The sequence below is a fragment of the Nannobrachium achirus genome, assembly GCF_963921795.1.
Source record: "Nannobrachium achirus genome assembly, chromosome: 2".
Classification (NCBI taxonomy): domain Eukaryota; kingdom Metazoa; phylum Chordata; class Actinopteri; order Myctophiformes; family Myctophidae; genus Nannobrachium; species Nannobrachium achirus.
The window spans coordinates 27753222-27775092 of NC_137811.1; the positions used below are offsets into that span (position 1 = coordinate 27753222).

Below are 21871 nucleotides of genomic sequence, written 5' to 3' on the forward strand. Positions count from 1 at the left end.
GTACACGACTCCATACTGCACCCTTGTGTTCAAGATACAAACCAGCAACTCTTGAAAGACTTCTGATAATAATGCCATGAAAGTAGTTGACTATTTAATGTGATTATGGGTCATCAAAACAGAACAGACAGAGCAGGCTTTGATGTTTCTTGAACATTTTACAAAAACATGAATTTGCCTGAGGGAGAATAATTGTAGTCATGTCCATCCTAAAAAGAAAAATGTTCACAACACTCTCCATGTGTCCCCAGGCCCTTGCCAGCCCAATAAGACAGATGTCTGTGTGAGAACTTCCCCCAACAACATCCAACCTGTGGCTATAGATAACATATACATAACAGGCTCTGAACACTATAGCAATGGTTTTCAAGATTTCTGCTCACAGACACACCCACTAGGGAAAGTAGGCTTGTAACTCCCTAAAACCACCTTTGCTTGGTGAGTAGCAAAAGTCAAATTTTTATTTTGACAAAAGACAAGAGGCTAAGGAGAAGTCCTTCTAATGCTATGGACCAGACCAGAGATACATGATCACGTACCTCACATCAGAGCCATCTATTGGAGAGTTGTGCCATTGACCATATTCACCTGGCGGCCATGTTTGAAATTAGCATTGAAAACGGTACATAGGGTGGCAACTAGGGATTTCATTGATTTAATGCCAAGATGGCCGCCGTGTACATAATGGTCTGTTGAAGGTGCAGAAAACAGCTCTGGTCCCGTGGTTCATGTCATTTGAAATTGTGACAAACGCTAGACTCTGATGCATTCCGTAAACCTCCGGTTCAGCACTTTGTCACTATTCGTCAATAGAAGTCCCGCTGAAGTCAACGGCGGTGACGCAACTCTCCTTAAATGGCTCTGCATCACACTGTGACTGTGTTTCAAAAAGATTTACACCCTGTTTATACAACCGACGATGCAATGTAACATAGCTCTGCTGTACCCCTCTCCAACTGCATATAGGCCTACGTTCCCCATTTTTATTATATTTTGACACTTGCTTTGGCAATGTAGACGTATGTTTTCTCATGCCCGTAAAGGTCCTTTGAATTGAATTGAATGTGACAACGGATAAAGAAATCTCTATGTTATTTTCTGTCTCTCCTTCTCTTTGTGTGTTGGAAAGTCCTGCTGGTGATGTCGTCTGTCTTAGTTAGAAGAACACGCACGCACGCACACACACGCACGCACGCACACTCACACACACACAGACATGTTGGTGAGTCAGCAGAGAGCTTTCTGCTGACGGAGGTCTGGGCTGACAGTTCACTCTGCGTGTTTGATGAAACTCCAATACTCCTCTGGCAAAACACACAACCTCGCTTCGTTTGGCTGCCTCACGAAAGTGTGTGAGTGTGTGAGTTAGAGAGTGAGTTTTTCATTAGACAATCAGTCAGAGTGCTGAGTCAGCGGTGTGTAAAGCAGCAGAGTGAAACGGCTAATTCATCGTGAGAGCCCAGTTCTCACTGAGCAGCAGACTGCTCTGCTCTCCTGTTGCGCTCCGTCTCAATACGGAGCGTTTGGCAGGGTCGATACGCACTGGAGTCAAAGCTAAACCACACCAGACGTTGGTCGTATTACTCAATGTCAGGCCTGGATTGGATGAGGGTGAGTGGTGACCAAAGGTCAGCAGGGTGACACCATAAGGCTGTCAATATTGATAATAAGTCACGTTGTGTTATAACCTCTCCCTGAACATTGTGAAGACATTTCTTTGACTGTTGAATCTGGTAAATGTTGATAAATGTTATTAAAATTGTGTTTGTACTTGAACAAAATGGGTGAGATTGAGGGTAGAGTTAGTTGTGAGAGGAGTTCGTTGTGGGCAATTATGAGATTCCCTCTTTCCCATGTGTTTCGCTCAGGTGGGTGTGGTTTTGAGGTTAGGTTTAGGCATAATTTCTTTGAGGTTAGGGTTAGTCTTAGTGTTAGTAGCTCTGGTCCATAGTAGCGTTTGAAGGCGTTCTCCTTACACTATGTCACGAGAGGGGGCCTGCGCACCCTCTCGCCTGGTCCAAAACTGTTTCCAGTTGGACCAGATGAGAGGGTGCGCAGGCTTTGCCTCCGCTCAGAAAAAGATATGGGTCGTCGGGGCCGCGCAACCCAAGACTACAGCAACACTGGCCACAGCTGATGCAAAGTGACATAGCATTAAGGAGACCTCCTTCTAACGTTATGGACCAGAGCTAGGGTTAGGGTTAAGGTTAGGTTTATGCATAGTTTTTGTGAGGTTAAGGTTAGGGTTTAGGAATATAACCACACCCACCTGGGTGAAACTCCTGGGAAAGAGTCGCAGCCTCGCAGCATTTGACTTTTTTCCTTTTTTCCTCCATTTCAGCCTGATTTCAGAACACCTGTTATACGTAGACACAACTTTGCTATTTGGATAGTGCTTAGAAGTGACTTGAATTTGACAAAAACCTCCTTTCACAATAGGACGAGTCCTGGACTGAAAATGGGAGTGAAAAAAATCTAAACGCTGAACATATAACAGTCTGGATTCCAGGCAAGTGGGGTTAGAGTATATAGTATGAGAGCAGCTATAGCTTGGGGATGAATAGTCTGAATGTCTGAATGTCTGAAAGCAGGGGAGTGACCATTGCCCTCCGAGGTGAAATCCAATTGAACTCCAAGCGAGGCAGGAGACAGATGCGAATAGCCTATGCTTCATCATCACCGCTGCTCCTTTGCTCCAATAGAATGGAAGTGAACATCCCATCCCATCCCATACTTCCCCTGCCGTTACTGTACTTACATGAGGTACAGTTATTCAAAACATTTCTTTCCAGTAGAACCGCCGATCCAACCAATATGCCCATAAAAGGGGACAAGGACTGAGAGATACAGAGATCTCCATATATGGGCACATATCCGTTTGACATCACACTGACATCACACTGACCTACTGATGCCGTCAGTGTTTTCCATATACATGGATCTCCATATTTGGGTATCAGGGATCTCCATATATATGGGCATAAAGGGATTGTATGATGTCAGACGTCATAGACGTTTCACAGCAGTAAGACTCCCAAATCGGGAGATAAGCGACCGCCTCGTCACATATTTACATCGTTCCCAAGTAGGCCAGTCCCAGGCTAGATGCTCGAGCTTCCAAATGAGTTATTATTCCATAATTAGCACCATTAGCACATGTGTGACCGTACCCTAAAGATATATAAAAAATAATAATAAATAAATAAAAAGATGATGGATCTCAAGAACTTTATCCTTCTAATAAAGGTATAACAAATGTGAAGACAAAGCCTATAGTGAACTGTGTATACATGCAAATGTACCTGAAGCCCACTGCCAGTGCCAGCAACCCTGGCAGTATAGGTGGACAGTCTGGACACCAAGGAAGAGTGGGCACCTCTGTGTTAAATTGTCTATTCTTTCCAAAATGTAAATAATAATAATAATAATAATAATAATACCAATAATAATATTTGAAAATGTTTTTTATGTAAAGTTAACTAGAACATGAGGGCCAGTTCACCTGACAACCAGATCTTATTTTATTGTTGTTTGGGACAAAATCAACACAATCCTGAACACAATCCTGAGCATTTTGCGACTCATATGATGCAAAATGCATCATCATTCATGCTGAAATACTAAAATATCTCAAAACACAGATTGAACACAAAAAATAACTCAGGATTTTGTTGATCTTGTCCCAAACAACAATAAAATAAGATCTGGTTGTCCCAGAGGTGAACTGGCCCTTTAAAGACAAGTTAAACAAGATCTGCCTATAATACTCCTCATTTATATGTAGTAAGTAAACATACAAGATATAAAAGTAAATATTTATAACAAAACTACAACTTGACTGTTGTTCTTTAAACATTCGACAATATTCCTTCAAAACCTTAGTCAGACATAGCGAGGCAGATAAAGTGCATATTAGAGGTGAATCGTTCACTTGCGGATACAAGCACCAAAATTGGCACACATACTCCTTAGGCATTGCTCTTTTCAGAAAACCATCTGGCCAAAAAAAAAATCAAGATGGCGGCCAATTTTCATGATGGCCGCCATTGAATATACAGTAATCTTGCATTCCGCAATAAAATCCCATAGACTTGTCCTATTTGAATAATTTTTGTGTCAAATCATACATTTATCACTATGTAGAATCCAAATTTGGACCCATGGACTTACTCAATGGCTTCCTTGTACCATATATCAGTCCCGGAATCTTAATATTCTGCTAATAGTGTGGTGCGATGCGTCCAAAAAACAGCTCCTGTAGGATTTTTGTGCTAAAATTGATCTTTTTGCAGATCCTGGTTCTAACTATGAGAAAATGATGGGTGTCAACTTTTCCGGACCCCCACCCCCTTTCTGGGGGTACGCCAGCCAGTTAATGTCCAATTTTCTTAATATTAGGGTTGTTTTGTAGGTTTTAAAACATTCTGAGTTCATTTATTACACTTTTGAAGCAGCCAGAATAAGCCTTCTGACTTTTGGTTGGGGTCTTTCCTCACCTGGGACCCCCCAGATGGACCCCTGAGCCTTTCTCAGTACTCGCTCTGCTCCTGCTCCAGAACAATGTCATATTAGATCATAATACAAGCATAAACGTTTTTTTCTGAAAACAAAAAGTAGTAACAAATACCAGGGGTCTTCCACAGGGGCTTTGGGACCCCTGGGGGTCCTCGGAGTTACTACCTAGTGTGATAAGAAGTGTACGTCTAATAGCCTGGTTAATAAACCAGACTGCACAACACCACCCCCTGTTGGTAGTGGTGGTGTTGTGTAGTCTGGCCCTTCACATTAAATACGCTTTTTCCACCAGCCCTCAGAGAGGGTGAGCCAATGGCTGTAGGCTTGGGGCACGTGGTGGGTGGTGGCCTGGTTCAAAACCATTCAGCCAATCAGGCGAGTCTGTGTGTATTCAAACACATTCCCCCCTCCACTCTTATTACAGACATCAAACAGATGCCCCCCACCTACTGCCCCCCCCCCCCCAGAAGTGGAATGACTGCCCGAAATCTCAGACTCTCTTCCCAAAACGAAGTGTGTGATAGAGTCTGACGCTTGCAGTCAGGCTAGTACTTCTAAGGATTTCTTTGCTAAAATGTATTTTTATTTTATAGGGACCAAACTGTCAGAAAATGATGGGTGTCAGATTTTCCTGACCCCAGACCCCTTTCTGGGGGGTCATCTATTTTAGGACCTCGCAGAACAGTATGTCAGCCAGTTAATGTCCAATTTTCATAAAATTAGAGTTGTTTTGAAGGTTTTAAAACATTCTAAGTTCATATATTGCACTTTTGAAGCAGCCAGAATAACCTTTATGACTTTTGGTGGGGGTTTCTCCTCACCTGGGACCCCCGGAATGACCCCTGAGCCTATTTCAGTACAGTCCTTGCTCTGCTCCTGCTCCAGAACAGTGTCAAATTAGATCATAATTGAAGCATAAAAGCTTTTGTACCTGTACCTGGGCTCTGTAGCTAATACCAGGGGTCTTCCACAGGGTCCGGGACCCCCAGGTGTCCTCAGCGTTACTACAGGGGGCCATCCAAACGGCTGTTTCAGTTTTGGCCCTATTCTTGCAAGAATAATATTAGAAACTGTTAGTTTTATGTATCCTGGGTTTATGTAGTGTACTTGATGGTTTATTAGTATTCTCAGTATTATTTACTAGTTAGATGCCTCATCTGGCCAGTGATGTATCGGACCTGTTACCCATATATGGAGACCCCCTGGTACCCATATATGGAGATCCATGTACTGTATATGGAGATATGCTGTGAGAGCCCAAACATGCTTATGTGAAAGTACTATGATGTCCATGACAACTGACAACATACCCTTTTATGCCCATACATGGAGATCCCTGTCTGTAGAACCAGTCACACAGATATGGGCTGTCTTGGCCATATATGGATTCTGTTAGTGTGGTATGTGGCCAATGTGGCCTCCATATATGGGCATTCCCATATGAAGTCCTGTTAGATATGGGCTTAATATTGAAGACATCAGGGAACTCCATATATGGACCTTGTCATACATCTTGAATCTATGACCTCAGCATCAAAGGCTGGATTGGGGTATGTCCCTGTGACAAACTATTATCATGTCCACTAGGGGTACTTAATGTACATCAAGCAGCCTCACAGAAACAGGACATAGACTCCTGCCCTATAAGCCTCAGGGCTGGGCAGTGGGTTGCCTTTGGCCAAAGACAGAACTTAAAGTGGATTCTGTTCATGACCTGTGTTGCACTCTTGCAGAAAAGAGCAAAGGGATGCTCTTCTTCCATGCCTTCACTGGCTGCGATGTTGTTTCAGCATTCCGCTGAAAGGGGAAGAAGCCTGCGTGGCAAACCTGGAATGTTTGTGATGAGGCTTCCGGTGTCTTCAGCAAACTCAGCCATTACCCACCTGTAGTGGATGATGAAGACCTGAAAACCTTGGAGAAGTTTGTGGTCATGATGTACGACCGATCCAGCACAGCTGAAGGTTTCAATGATGCGAGGTTGGACTTGTTTGCTCAGAAGCAGAGGCCATACAAAGCCATTCCTCCAACGCAAGCAGCACTGAAGCAACATGTGAAGCACGCTTCCTATCAAGCGGCCTGCATCTGGAGTCAGTCAACAGTATGTCAACCAGAAATGCAGACTCCTGACAACTGGGGCTGGACCAAGAAAGGAGATCTGTGGCAGATTGATTGGACTGAGCTCCCACCCATTGCAGAGAGTTGCCAGCAGCTGACCAAGTGTGGATGCAAGTTGGAATGCTGCAGTCGATGCAAATGCTACCGCTTTGGTCTGGCCTGCACGGCACTGTGCAGCTGCAGGTGCGAGGTTTAGAAGCGTTGTAGTCTAGGGCTACTATACTATTGTACTATACTGCCTAGGCCCTAGAAAAAAAAAAAAAAGAAAAAAAAAAGAAAAAAAAAAAAACGACCTCCTGCCTCGACGGGATCATCACCTTATCGTGGTGAGGCAGTTTGCGTGTCTCCATGACCCCCAGAGCTATGTCGGCAGGAGTCTTGTACTCCTGTACTCCTGGCAGGGTTACCCAAGTCGAAAAGGTCGAAGAATAGAGACTAGACAAAGAGTGATCCCACGGCGCTATTATATCTACCATGCATTTTAGCCGCGTCAGCCGCTGTGCATTGAAATCCGCTCTGTTGAGTTACTACATTACTACATTATCCCCCCCCCCCCCCCCACACACACACACATACACACACACACACACACACATACACACACTATAAACCTCTAACAATACTAAGATATACACTACCACCCATTTTACCGGAGTCAGACATAACACAAACCTCTAATTTAGCAGAATATTAGGATTCCGGGACTGATATATGGTACAAGGAAGCCAGTGAGTAAGTCCATGGGTCCAAATTTGGATTCTACATAGTGAAAAATGTATGATTTGACACCAAGATCATTCAAATAGGACAGGTCTATGGTATTTTATTGCAGAATGCAAGATTACTGTATATTCAATGGCGGCCATCTTGAAAAATGGCCGCCATCTTGAAATTTGATTTGGCCAGATGGTTTTATGAAAAGAGCAATCCCTAAGGAGTATGTGTGCCAATTTTGGTGCTTGTATCCGCAAGTGAACGATTATTTCTGTTATCTGCCCGGCTAACAGTCATGTTGGGGCATACAAAAAGTTGAAGAACTAGAACGCAAAAGGTTTTTGTCCTTCACCGCACTCCGTAGTAACCAACTACACTCATCCGGGAGCATGCGCAGTAGCCTCTCAAGTGGAATACACACTCACTACAGTCCAGTGGGTTCCACGCGTGTTGTTGTAATCTTACAGCAGGGTTGTTAATATTTTGATCTGAAGCCGGACAGTCATTTAATAACTCGTTTCTGGCGTCATGGGAGGACAAGCGAAACCCAAGAGGAAAAACAAGGCGAGGACACGGAAGGAGAAGCCTTCTAATGCAGGTAACAGACTGTGTGTGTGTGTGTGTGTGTGTGTGTGTGTGTGTGTGTGTGTGTGTGTGTGTGTGTGTGTGTATGTTGGATTTGGAAGCTGTTTAGTGTGCGTTCCAGAGAGACATCATGCTAAGCGGATGATAATTCTAATAGTTTGTATTCTTTGCTTGAACCTCCTCTTTCCCTGTGTCTGTGCCTGTCACTTTCCATAATGTGTCTGTCACTGTCCATAATGTGTCTGTCACTGTCCATAATGTGTCTGTCACTGTCCATAATGTGTCTGTCACTGGCACTGAATCTGTCAATTGGTCTTTGTATGACTCTGTATCTGTCTCTGTGTCTGTCCATATGTGTCTGTCTCTGTGTCTGTCACTGTCCATATGTGTCTGTCACTGGCACTGTGTCTGTCAATGTGTGTCTCTGTGTCTCTGCCTGTCCATATGTCTGTCACTGTATCTGTCCCTTTCTCTGCGCCTGTCTTGTGCATGTGTCTCTCTCTGTTTCTGTGTCCCTCCCTGTTCCTGTCTGTCTCTCTTCTTCTCTCTGTCTCAGGTCCTGGGCTGCCTGATCTGTCTCCACAGGACAGGATGAAAGTGAGAATGCACCAAAAAGCCAAGAAGAAGACCGCTGAGAAATACTCTGTGCAACAACTGATAGAAAAGGTCTCTCTCTCTCTCTCTCTCTCTCTGTCTCCCCTCTCTGTCTCCCGCTCTGACGTAAACACTTTCTATTTCTATACCATTGAGACGCCTAAAGGGCGAGGTCGCACAGGACGGAATTCACCCAGGACAGAATTCATTTGCAAGTGTGATTTGAGTTGCGGTTGGTTGTTTAAGTTGGACTGGTTAAACTGACACAATATGTCCAGATATGGGCTTATTATTTATGGCATAAAAGGGATTCTATTGTATGGGTATTCCCATGATATGGGCTTAATATTGATGGGCATAAAAGGGATTCTATTTGTGTTTTGATGATCCAGTCGTCTCCATGTATGGATATCCAAGGTTTGATCTTTGATGAGGTGATGTCACAACAATGTCACAAGGTTAACAAACAGGTCAGCAGCCAGCTATTGTATGGGCATTCCCAGACATGGGCTTAATATTGATGGCACTAATTCTATTAGTGTGGTTACCCTAACAGGGCATCATCTGGGAATCAGATGTAGAGGTCAGTTCCAGATCTAGGTGATGATCCAGTCGTCTCCATGTATGGATAAATAATCCAGGGTTTGATCTTTGATGAGGTGATGTCACAACAATGCGATGTCACAATGTCAACAAACAGGTCAGCAGCTATAGACATGTGGCGTTACTTACTCACTCACGGACGTACAGGCAAAGATATGACGGTTTTCATAGTGTAACTGCAACCTATGGTCGCAATAATAGTTTGAATTATTTACCGCTGATGAGATTACCGTATTATAATTATTAGTATGATGATTATTATAAGCAACCATTCACTTCCTTCCTTTTTATTGTTTCCTTTTTCGTCTCTCTTACAAACAAAACCCATAGATAGACCTTTATTGATCCTGTGGGGAAATTCATCTGTCATAGCATTACTGAGTGAGTTAGACATGAAAAGACAAACAAAAGCTGGAGTATTGGTGCTGTTTTCAACTAAGATATGATGTACTGTCTTTGTATTGATTTGCACGTCAGAAATGTTTATGTGTGCAGTCGTGCTGCTATTAGTCTCGGATCCACTCTGTCCCTGATAGTGCTGCTCAGCCTGCCTGCATTAATATGGTCTTCCATACTTTCCAGACAAGACTGGGATCAACTCATTTAGAACTTTAAGAAACATATATGGTCTGTGCCCCCAGAAATAATTATCACCGAAACCAGGGTGTCATAGTGGGTCAGTGGGACCTGTAGTTGTAAAATGCAAATGCATAAACCTGTGAATTCTTATGACATTTCTTCAAATACTCCCTTGGTATACATTGTTTGGTATGTCCATGTTTTATTCTAACTTGTAGCCCACTGGCGACTCAGTGGCGAGGTTAGACTACTCGACTAGGCATTGATGTGGGGAACAACATTGTGTCGCCCAAATGAATACACATATTAGTAAGTAGTCTCTAGAGTGGGCAGGCTCTAGAAGACTGACTGGATCACACAGGTCAATTTAGAATGAATACCGTCATTATAATGATGCTGAAGTTATTTCATTACTCTACTTCAGTGGTTCCTTGAGGGGGTTCCAAATGGACCCGTACAGGTGTGTAACTCTGAGTGTACAAATGTTCCATTTGTACAGTTTCAGTTATTGGGGTCCTTGAAATGATAAAGTTTGAGAACTACTGGTCTAGTTCACCCAGACGAGACTAATGGAGCTTGGTTCATTAAGTTCAATACCTCACTGTCCAATCAATGTGGAAATATGACAACGACCCAAAAGTGTTTGTCATTATCCATTTATAGTACAACCTTTGGTTCTGATCCAGCAATCTGATTGGCTGAGGGGTATATGTTTTTTTTGCGTAATATAATGGACAGGAGTTGCTTAGCAATGAATGTGTATAAACAGAGCACAATTAACTCTTCATCAGACCTTGATATCTCCGTGTTTAATTCACAAATCTAAAAATGAGAAAATGAGTTTAGTAGTGACAGAAAGAACACCTTGTCTAAACACCTCAATGGAAGTTAGTTCTTTTAACTAACTTAACATTAAAGTTTTGTTTTTGTTTCAGATGCATAATCCTAGTCTCTTCTGATTATTATTATTCAACAATTGTTATTACACAGTAAATGTGGCTTGTTCGTGTAACTCAGACTGTGTAACTGAAGCTCAGTGTTAAATGAACTCTGAGCTTTCCTGTATACCTCTATAAACCTGTCCTCTTGCTGTTCCAGACGGAGGAGTGCGTGGACAGTTTTGACTTTAAGATGGCCGCCCTGTTCTGTCAGCGGGCCCTGGACCTGGAGCCCGACAACCTGCAGACACTGGACATGCTGGGACACATCCACTCTGAACTGGGAGACATACAAAAGGCCAAAGGAGTATCCTTCTCTTGGATAGGGTATCTGTCTGTATGATATGATTTGAACCATGATATGAACCACTTAAAGCTGCACTATGTATGTAAATGTACTCTTCTACCCTGGAATTGAACCCAGACTCCTGTGCAAGTCATCGACATAGAAAGGTAGACGCCTCCTCTGGCTCAACTGAACTGCAGCTAATGGAGCCTGCCATTGAGGTTATAGAGCCTACCTGCTTGCTCAGGGGATACATAGAATCTTGACCACCAGGTCAACATTTGTGTCAGATGCTGTGTCTTTGAAGGTAGCTCGCACTCACTTTCTTGGTCGCTCCAATATTTTATTTAGCAAGTAGCAAAAAATAGACGTTTCGACCTGTTGGGGTCTTCTTCAGTATAACCGGATGTAGCAAACATTGTCTTTATATACATTTTCGACACTGGTGATCATTAGCCCCACCTGGTGAGCTGGAGCGAATATCAGTGATACATTATAGACATGATTCAGAAATCTGATTTCAAAGGACATAATTCACAAAATTACATGATTATTTTTGTTACATGATTACATATGAATATACATGATATTCTAGCAATATTTTTATGATTTTTCTTTTTCTATAAAAATTAAAAACGTCTCTCAAAGGAAATCAGATCCTGACTTGATTCAAAGCTTCATATTGACCAAACCACAGAATAATAGACAAACTATCACAACAGTAAACCCTCTATTAGTTTCTTTACAAAAAAGGCCTAGTATCCAAATCTTCGTTTAGGCCTACAGGTGCCATTGTTTTCAGGTAGTCGATACACCACAGTCAGTTGTCGGTTATAGCTCGGCACCGAAGAACGGAGGATGTGCGTTATTTTTTCTCTAAAGATCCTGTGTCTTTAACATGTTAATAGAAGAGCAGGGAGACAAAATACAACCACCCCGATTGTATATTTGTGTCCAGGTAGCTTAGTCGGTAGAGCACGCTTAGTCAGTAGAGCACGCTTAGTCAGTAGAGCACTTGCCTTTTCGACCACATAGTTATGGGTTCAATTCCAGGCACCGCCCGAGTAGCACGTCTTGGGTGCGGTAAGTTGTGCATTACCGCTAAGTACTTGGAGCTGATGGTAGCTGTTGCGCTCCACCTCAGCAATCCATCTCCCAGGGGTCTATTAGCGCATTGAGAAACAGGAACGCACTCTGACTGATACCGACAATAAGCCTCTTCGAACGACTTACTTATATTGTATTAATGTACTCTACCATACAGATACCAACATTATATTTTATTCATAAAAAAGGTGCATGGTGCACATTTCTTTGTAACATGCCCAAAATCAAAGTGGTTAAGAACGTTGAGAGAATTAGAAACAGTTGGGCTGCCTATGACTTGACGCAAAATGTTTTACCTTCATGCGTGTAAAGTTAATGGTTATACTGTATACACATATGTTTTCCTCTGTGTGAGATAGCTATTTCCTTTGAAAGTAAGCAATTGTAGCGTTGTGAGGTCACTTGCAGGTGAGGTCACTTGAGTGTATGATTACACGTAACACTGTTCATAACTCATACATAAGGAGCGCAGTAGAACACAAATTGAGTAGAATAGCTGCAGGTTCAGTCTGTAGCCTCTCTTCCTCAGCCTTGTGAATGTTTATATTTGTGCATTCGTTTATGTGCGTGTGTTAATGTATGAGATAGATCTTTAATCATCCCCAATGGGAACCGAGTTGTCACCGCAGATGGTAGCAGCAAAACAAATATAGAGCCCTAACAGAAGGAACAGCCTCTCAACATATTGTCCACATCTCAGTGAAGTCTCAGCAGACCATTTCCAAAATAGCATCAACACAATGTTACTGTAGTTGAAGTTCCTACTACTACTACTGGTTTAGAAGGCATTTGTAGAATCTGCTTCGGGTCCAAATGGATCGAGGTTGCTTCCTTAACCGCGTGTTGAAGGTGTTCTTGCAAGCGGTGGAGTTGAGTCCAGACCATGGCCACAGTAAATACATGTACCTGGGTCAGATCCACACGGGGCAGGAGGCTGTGGACTACTACAGCAGAGGCCTGCACGTCCTACTGGCTGCACTGGAGAAGCAGGCACAGAGCACCGTAAGAACACACACACACGCACACTAGACAATAGGGCTGTCACGATATGACATTTTACATGATGATTAATTGTCACTCAAATAATTGGCGATTAACGATTTAATTGTGTATTTGTCGTTCATAATTACATTTCTGTTTGGCTTTTAGGCTTTGAAGTTGCATATGGTAGATATGACACATAACCTAAATATACAAATATATACTGACATATTTGACAACTTACTACTTAAAAAATAACATTGATAGTGGAAATAGCCGATCTACAAGCTCACAACGCGTCGCAATGCGACTATTTCCACTATTTCATGATTATGACGATTATGACAAAATAATTGCGATAATGTCAAATAATCACGATTAGACGATTATGTAATAATTGTGACAGCCCTACATGCAAAGTAGACAGGCATGCACACAGATGTCCTATCCCGCTGTTGTAACGTTTGATCACAAGGGGGCACTGTTGACTGTGCGCAAGCACAAGTCACATCATTGCGTTCCATGGGCTTTTTTGATTAACAGAGGAAAGGTCAGCTTGCCCTTTGCTTTTTTGATTGAATAATTCTTTATTAAAAATATTCAATCAAAAGTCACGGTGGCACAGATTTATAAAACTGAATGTTAAATGGATAACAGAATAAGCCCAGGGCGTATTTCCTTTGAGGTCGTGTGTATTCCCTCATCTGTGCTTGAAGATGTGATAAATAGGCTAGTGGAATAATTTGGAACACAGACAGCCCCGCATGGAACATTACTGCATCAGGCGGCCATGTCAGATTTAAATCAGGGGTTTTCAACTTTAGTTTTTATTTTGTTTTAGCCCAAGGACCCCTTAGCTGAGAGAGATGAAGCAGGGACCCCCACTACATATTGTATTACATTTAGTTGCTGATAAAACATTTTCATAGATAGCTTCATAGGCTTGTTTGACAGCACTGGGTCATATTGGATTCATGTTAATGTATGCTGGGTGTACTTAACCCATTTAGGCTTAGAATTATTGAATGCTTTAACCAGTGAAAAATAGCAGATATACAAGGTCGCAGCGCGGCACTCAAGCTTGTAGATCTGCTATTTTTGAAAAAGTCGTGAAAATGTGTGCAAATCTTTGAATATATGTATTTTCAAAGCTAACGTTTGTAACTCAAATTTTGCTTCTGGGTGGTCCCTGGAACTAAATATTTTGAGATGGGGGGTCCGTTGCCAAATACATATCATTTTGGGGGTCCTTCACATGAAAAGGTTTGAGAACCACTGACATAGTAGTCTCTCAAGAACAGACTAACTGAGCTCCAGTTAAGTGAAAAGGACCTTTTCTTTGACGATGGCTGGCCAGATTGCTGACATAGAAACATGGTTTTTTTTTTAAAAACATAGAAGGATTCAAAATACACTTATAGAATCGGGTCAAAATTCTAATTTTCACGATTTTTCAAAAATAGCAGATCTACAAGCTCGCAGCGCGGCACTCGGTGCCGCGCTGTGAGCTTGTATATCTGCTATTTTTCAATAGTTAAAGCATAAAATAATGATACACAAAATGTGTACCCGTTCTAAATGGGTTAATCTACTCTTTTTTTCCCCCCTCTACACCAAACCTTTTAGATGTAGAGTTAACGCTGCGAGGCGTTGTGAACTTGTACATGTTTTGGCCTAAAGCTCTCCTCAGAATATGCTAGGGTTCAAGTGGTTAATGTAAAATAATCCTATCACACAATTATTTGTTGGCCCCCTGTTGTATCCCCCTAGGGGGTCCCTGCCTCCCCTGTTGTAAATGATAAATAAAAAAATACAGAGATAAATTGCAGACGCACACAGGGATACAATACAAACATATTTGCCTGCCAATGGTTCTTAATGGTAGTAACCTGCGTGGGGACTGTTTTCTTAATCCCCCTCCCGCTGGATTTCTAACCATTACCACCTGCTGTTTATTTTTGACCACATGCTCCTGCCCACAGCAAAGTTTAAAGTACTGCCTGCTCCCACCAGATTTGCGTTGGGACCCAATAATACAAACAGAGAGAGTGGGGGGAGAGTGGGGCAGTTCTTTTTTTCAACCTTTATTTAAAATTCTCAAAGAGATCATTTAGGGAGGCCCTCATTTACAATGCTGCTGAAATTACACACACATGCACGCTACACACACACGCGCACGCACTCACGCACGCACGCACACACACACACACACACATATAAATATGAACAGCAAATGTTGACAACAATCTGTTAAAACAGTTGCATGTTGACTAATCAGTTAAAACGGTTGCATTCAGGTAATGCATAGTTATTAAGTAAATTGCTAACATGGCCAATAGATATTCAATTACTTTAATTAGTCTTAAGATCTTGTTGCAAGAGGTTCCATGCACCAGGTGCACCGATGCTGAAAGCAGTCTTTCCCAAGTCCCCATTTGGCAAAAGGAATCAGAAGTTCTGACGTAACATGGATGAAATATATGGTGGCAATTTTCCAACCGAGGATTTATAAATGAAGAGGTTCCAATGATTATTTCGTCTCCCAGTCAGAGGAGTCCAGCCCACCTTATCACACAGGACACACCGTGATGAGTATTGTAGTTGTCACCAGTAATAAACCTCAGAGCTGAGTGTTAAACTGCCCAGAGGCTTGAGTGTGGAAGCCGCTGCGTGACGATAGATTATATCAGCACCAACACTCTATCAATGAGGATTATCAGAGTATAGAGCTTATTTTTGATCTAGAAGGAGCCGAAGTGCGTGGACACTGGACAGTTTTGACTTTAAGATGGCCGCCCTGTTCTGTCAGCAGGCTCTGGAACTGGAGCCCGACTTATTTAACGAAATAATATCACTTACCCTACCTTTAAAACCCCTTAGAGTAAACTGGGTTGGCGCTCTACTACACTGGTTCTCAACTTGGGGGTCCCCACATGATTTTGGGGGGGTCCCCAGATGACAGTGCTGTGACAATTTAAGGACAGAAAGAAAGAAAAGGACCATTACTGTTTGAAAAGTAACCAACAAACGATTCTATAAGAACTGGACAAATTGTCAATTAATATAAGAAAGTGGCAATTCTTTTGAAAATAGACGATCTAAAAGCGAGCTTGTAGATCAGCTATTTTCACAATAAATCTGTGGAAACAAGTCAAACTGTAATTGTAATGGCTACAATTCCGAAGTCCTAATCAGGGTTAAAATAAGATCATTTGGGGGGTCACAGCCTGAAAAGGTTGCTCTACTACTACACCATATCTCTTCGCCAAAACTCGCGGATCTAACTAGCGCCCCCCTTCTCCCTCTGTCTTTAAACAGGCACCCTCTGGGGCCGCAGCTGTGCCGGATGAAGAGTCCGATGTCCCCACAGCCAAAGATGTGTGTTCGGCGTGCTGCTCCATATCTGAAATCTACCTCACAGATCTCTGGTAAGGTGACACACATGCACACACACGTACACGCCTGATCACCGTTAGGTTTATAGATCTGATAAAAGGACATTTGATTGAACAAGTATAAATAAAGCAGACATATAAGAGAATACAATTGCGGTGGACAAGCCATGATGAACAAACCCCAATAAAAGGTGGTGGAAAACAGTCTTCAGCTTTGATTTACAAGACCTGAGAGTTGTAGCTGTGTTCTGGGAGATTGTTCCACATTATGTGATACATAAAACCTCAATGCTGCTTCTACACGTTGACCTCTGACTCTGGGGTCCGATAGCAGACCTTTCCCAGAAAGCCTGAGAGGTCTGGATGGTTCATGATGTAGCACAAAAATATATATATTTGGTCCGTAACCAGTCGATGTTTAATAAACCAACACTATTATTTTGAAATAAATTATTTGCCAGACAGTGAAGCAGTGTGAATAATATCTGTGGAGAATATAAGTGGAGTGATTTGATCCACTTTCTTGGTAGTAATTAGTAAGGAGTCGAGCAGCAGCGTTCTGAATCAACTGGATTTTTTTAGGGAGACCTGTAAAGACACTTTTAAAGCAGTCATGTCTATTGAAGTTTAATGCATAGACAAGTTTGTTCAAATCCTGCTGAGACATACGGTAAGTCCTTTAGTCCTCGATATATTGTTCTTATGCATGCGCATAAGAACATGCACGCACGCACGCACGCAGACAGACAGACAGACAGACAGACAGACAGACAGACAGACAGACAGACAGACAGACAGACACATCAAAACCTGTGAGATGACCAGTACAACCATAGTCTTAGGGGGCGTTCTCACCCAAAGTCCGGATCAGGGACCAAATGTTTACATTGTTGCATTTTGAATTTGGTCCGGTTAGCGTTCACACGGGACTTTTGTTAAAAGAACCAAATATGTAAACAACTGACACGTGGTCATACAGGCGGCTGTTGATCTATTGACAGAATAGGCTATTCCTATGGAAAATTACTTCACTGCCTATTCCAATTAATTTTGTGTTATTAATCACAGCCGCTTCCTGTATCTCTTTTTTTAAAAGAAGCGAAACTCACGCATTTCAGGCAGTAATTAGCGATGGATGGGTGGAGGAATCTCTCTCTCTTTCTTTCTCTCTCTCTCTCTCTCTCTCTCTCTCAAAACATAGCCTGTATAAAGCCTTCTCCTTGATTCATTTAACAATAAATAGCGCAAGAACGCGAGAACATAATAAGCATCCCCGTTTCCACATCAAATCTCTCTCTGTCTCTTTCTTTCTTTACAAGCAAGTGAAGCAACGGGTCCATAATGATATTTCCTATCCTTATCAGGTTGGAAATGTGAAGCTAAATGAATAAATAACCTAAATAAAAACAATAAAATAATGTAGGCCTACAATCCCAAATGTTGAATCTATATGCGTGTTATATGCGGTGGCGCATGCTTAAAAAGAACATATTAATGTAACGGGATGCTGGCTTGCGGATCTGTTCTTTTTAACCACATGATTCATTTAGCCATGAAACATAACAGCCGTGCATCGGACACTCGGACAGTGTTGTAAGCTTTTAAATCCGTTATTTTTGTGCACCGCACCCGATGAGATGACATGGACATACTGCCGTCCCAGCAACAACGTGAAGAGTTTGACTCGTGCACGCCTGTCCTCAGGGAACAGCGAGAGAGCGAAAATCCTAATGCCTCGAAAGAAAAGCCAAGTTTGACTTTATTCTGTGTTGTGGTCGTTTGGATCGAGGTTGTGCGCGCAGCGCGCCCGCCGCGCCGCCTCCTCCTCCTGTGTTATACACAAGATGGTGACCTTACTTCTTTTTGTGACTGTATTTGTGTCAAAACAAACAATGATCACCGTGTTCGGAGAGCGACCCCTGGAGTCACCGCACACGATGGGTCACCAGTTTCCATGTAGCTAGACACCGCAGCGCCTGCTCACAGGGAGAGGAGGATACAATTATTAACGTGTAGCCTACTACAGGTCATGAAGACATATCAGCGGCTGCGGTCGGGTCATATCAATAATGATTCCCGTAAGAAATTCATGCTTTTAGAACTAATTATTAATCCAGCTTCACAAGTGCAATTAACAAAGATTGATGAGTGTAGTCTCTTGTAGCCGAAGTTACAATTGCTTCACGAGTAGTCGTTTATTATTTTTTCCATATTGTTTTTCAATGAACAACACACAATGCAGAATGTAGTAGGCTGATCAGACATAAGTTTGGTCCTCTATAAAGTCCGGCTCCGTTCACACCAGCAGAGGACCGGACCATGGTCCGTTTGGAAGGGGACCGAGTCCTGCCTTTTCAAGAGGACCATGGTCCGGACCAAACAAAGGGACCATGGTCCCTTTGCACGTTCACACCAGCGGACCAAAGGAGAAAGAGGACCATGGTCCCTTTTAAGCGGACCAAATAACCCTGGTGTGAACGCCCCCTTAAGGTCCTTGCACATTGCTGTGTTTTTTCATTGTGTTTTTGAAATCCAAAATCTGCAAAAACGTATTTCAGGCCAAGGGGAGGGAGGGAGAGGGAGGGAGGGAGGGGGAGAGAGAGAGAGAGAGAGAGAGAGAGAGAGAGAGAGAGAGAGAGAGAGAGAGAGAGAGAGAGAGAGAGAGAGAGAGAGAGAGAGAGAGAGAGAGAGAGAGAGAGAGAACCCAGTGGTGATAGCTGCGAAAAACGGAATTCACCCTGCTCTTAAAAAAAAAAAAAAGGATGAAATAACGGGCAACAGTGTGAAAACGTGATTGACATACTTTGAGGTGTTTTTTTCTTATTCGGCAGAAAAAACAAGGCCCTTTATACTGGCCACTGGATAGTCCCCCCAGGAATCCGCGGAGAAAAATGCTTTATTCCGCGGAGAACAATCCTGATTCTGCGGAATTCTGTGGTGAACAATTCTTGATTCCGCGGACATTAATAAACAACCTAAAATGACCAGTTATCAAGCTAAAAATGATATAGTTCTAATAATCAAGTAAAACCCTTCATGAAATAGCTACAATTAATTGTAATTAGTGGTTAGAATAATCAAATAATCATTTTTGAGAATAAAAATCTAATATTAAATCTATTATTTTTTTAATTGTTATTGTTTTTAATAATTACTTTCTGTTGCAAAGACTATATTGTCATGCAAATTAACCAATGCCCATAGTAACCACATTTTAGAGGATAGCCTACCTACTACCTAGTATGGGTGTAATATTTATTTATTCTCTTCTGTATTAGCATTGTTATTGCCAGGACCATTATAGAGGCAGAGAGGAACTATAGATCAGGACACAGTTTCTGTCAGGAACGAATGTGGGACCGGACCAATACAGCGTCAGTGCAACTAGCAGGAGGAAGCTAAGCTATTCCCCAGGCTCTGTATGAAGTGGCCACTTGCCAGACCATGTACACATTGTTTTATAATAGTAGTAATGACTACTCCCGCCGCTCTGCTGCCACTCGCGACCGCTATTCCGCGGACGTCAGAAAAGTCCGCGAACGGCCGAGAAATCCGCGGGTCGTCGCGAATTCCGCGAAAAATTCTGCGATCGCGGAATCGCGGATTCCTGGGGGGATTAACTGGATCTCCATTGGAGCAGTTGGGGTTCAGTGCCTTGCTGAAGGCCACTTGACCTCAGCGGTGTTGGGGGAGTTGTGACTATTCACTTCCTCACACAGATTTCTCCTGCCGGTCCAGGGAATCGAACCAGTTCAATAATCTTTTTTGTATTTTTCACATTCCTAAGACAAAAAATTGATTTTCGTAAATTTACCCCCATTGATTCCGGATGGGGACCCAAATGCATTTGCGTCCCCATCCGGCATCAATGGGGTTACATTTATTGTGATTAAAGTATTGTCTTAGGAATGTGACTAAAACCCAAACATATTATTGAACTCAAGTCTCCATGGCATGAGTAATCAATAGAATAAAAAAATTGAGGGTGAACTACTTCTTTAATGCCACTGCTTGCCCAAAACTGTGGTTGTTCTGTATTTAGATTGCTCCAGCCTTAGTGAACATCTGATCTTTGTTCTCAAAAGGAAACATTCCGAAAATGTACGTTTGCTGTACGAGGCAGCTTTTTCATCGTTGCACCCGAGTTTTATGAAAATCCGTGTTAGTTGTTGCGACGGAAGGTCGTTGCGACCGAAGGTCGCATTATACCCTAAAAAACCTTGTCGCTTGTCTGACTGTCCGTACGTCCGTACAGGAAGTGATGTCGGTGTGATGTCAATGAGTCACCGTGATGTGGTACAGAATGACTCATATATGGGCATAAAAAGGATGGCACGTGACATCACTTCCTGTACTGACAGTCAGACAAGCTACGAGATTTCTCAGGGTATAAAAGTCCATATATGGTCATTCCCAGAAAAAGAAAAAACTTTTATGTCCATATATGGAGATTTCATAAATGGAGATTTCTGATGTCCAGGTCGAAAATGAGAATGTTAGGGTACCATATATGGCCCATATATGGAGAGCCACAGGCATCAAACCAAGGCCCTAACTCACCAAGGCCCTGCTTGGCATTACTAATTAATGTACGTTTTTTTATGCCCATCTCCATGTATGGGCATAACATATATTGTATGTATATGGATACATATTATTATTAATAAAGGATCAAATAAAATAAAAAGTCCATATATGGTCATTCCCAGAAAAAAAAAAACGTTTATGCCCATACATGGAGATTTCTGATGTCATAAATCCCAGGCCGAAAATGAGAATGTTAGGGTACCCCGTTATGCCCATATATGGAGATCCACCGGCATCAAACTAAGGCCCTAACTCACCAAGGCCCTGCTTGGCATTACTTGCGTACATTTTATGTCCATATATGGAGATTCCTATATTGTCAATATTTGAAGGACATTATTAAGGATATTATGTTATCAATATTAAGGACATATATGGGCGGCGTGTTCCTCCCTCATCAGCGCCCACACTCTAGGTGGGGTTGGCGATAGGGCCTTTTCTGTGTGGAGTTTGCATGTTCTCCCAGTGTCTCCTAGGGTTGATACCCTCACAAAAACCTGAACAAACTCCCCCCAGAATGACAACAACTAGAATCGTCAGAGAAACGCTGTGGTTGGCCAGATGGCCAAGAATTGGCGCGACCTCGCCCTTGCATGTCACCCTGAGGTCGCAAGTCACCCTGAGGTGTCTTACTAGTTTTTTTTCAGACAAGGAGCATTTACAATAATCTTGGCATGCAGGCAGGGTGCTGTGGTAAGAATAGCATAGTTAACATACTGTCTTATAGTTTGTAACGAGCACAACGTGTATGTAGATCGGCTATTTTAAAGGACAACTCCGCCCTAAATCACTTCTAGGCTCATGGCACTGGCCAATCACAGGGCATCTTTTCCGGGACTTGGCAAAATGTGTGCAGACAAACAATGCCATAG

General features: G+C 42.5%; 1 protein-coding gene across 1 annotated transcript in view; it reads left to right on the forward strand.

Annotated features, from left to right (window-relative positions):
* The first annotated feature begins 7769 nt into the window (after nucleotides 1-7769).
* The window catches only part of LOC308304589 (uncharacterized protein), a 97050-nt gene continuing 82948 nt past the window's right edge, over nucleotides 7770-21871 (forward strand). The window contains exons 1-5 of the mRNA XM_080749217.1: nucleotides 7770-7942; nucleotides 8486-8595; nucleotides 10804-10950; nucleotides 12886-13038; nucleotides 16336-16445. Of these exons, the coding sequence (XP_080605343.1) occupies nucleotides 7873-7942; nucleotides 8486-8595; nucleotides 10804-10950; nucleotides 12886-13038; nucleotides 16336-16445 (590 nt within the window). The 5' untranslated portion in view covers nucleotides 7770-7872. The remainder of the gene's footprint in view (nucleotides 7943-8485; nucleotides 8596-10803; nucleotides 10951-12885; nucleotides 13039-16335; nucleotides 16446-21871) is intronic.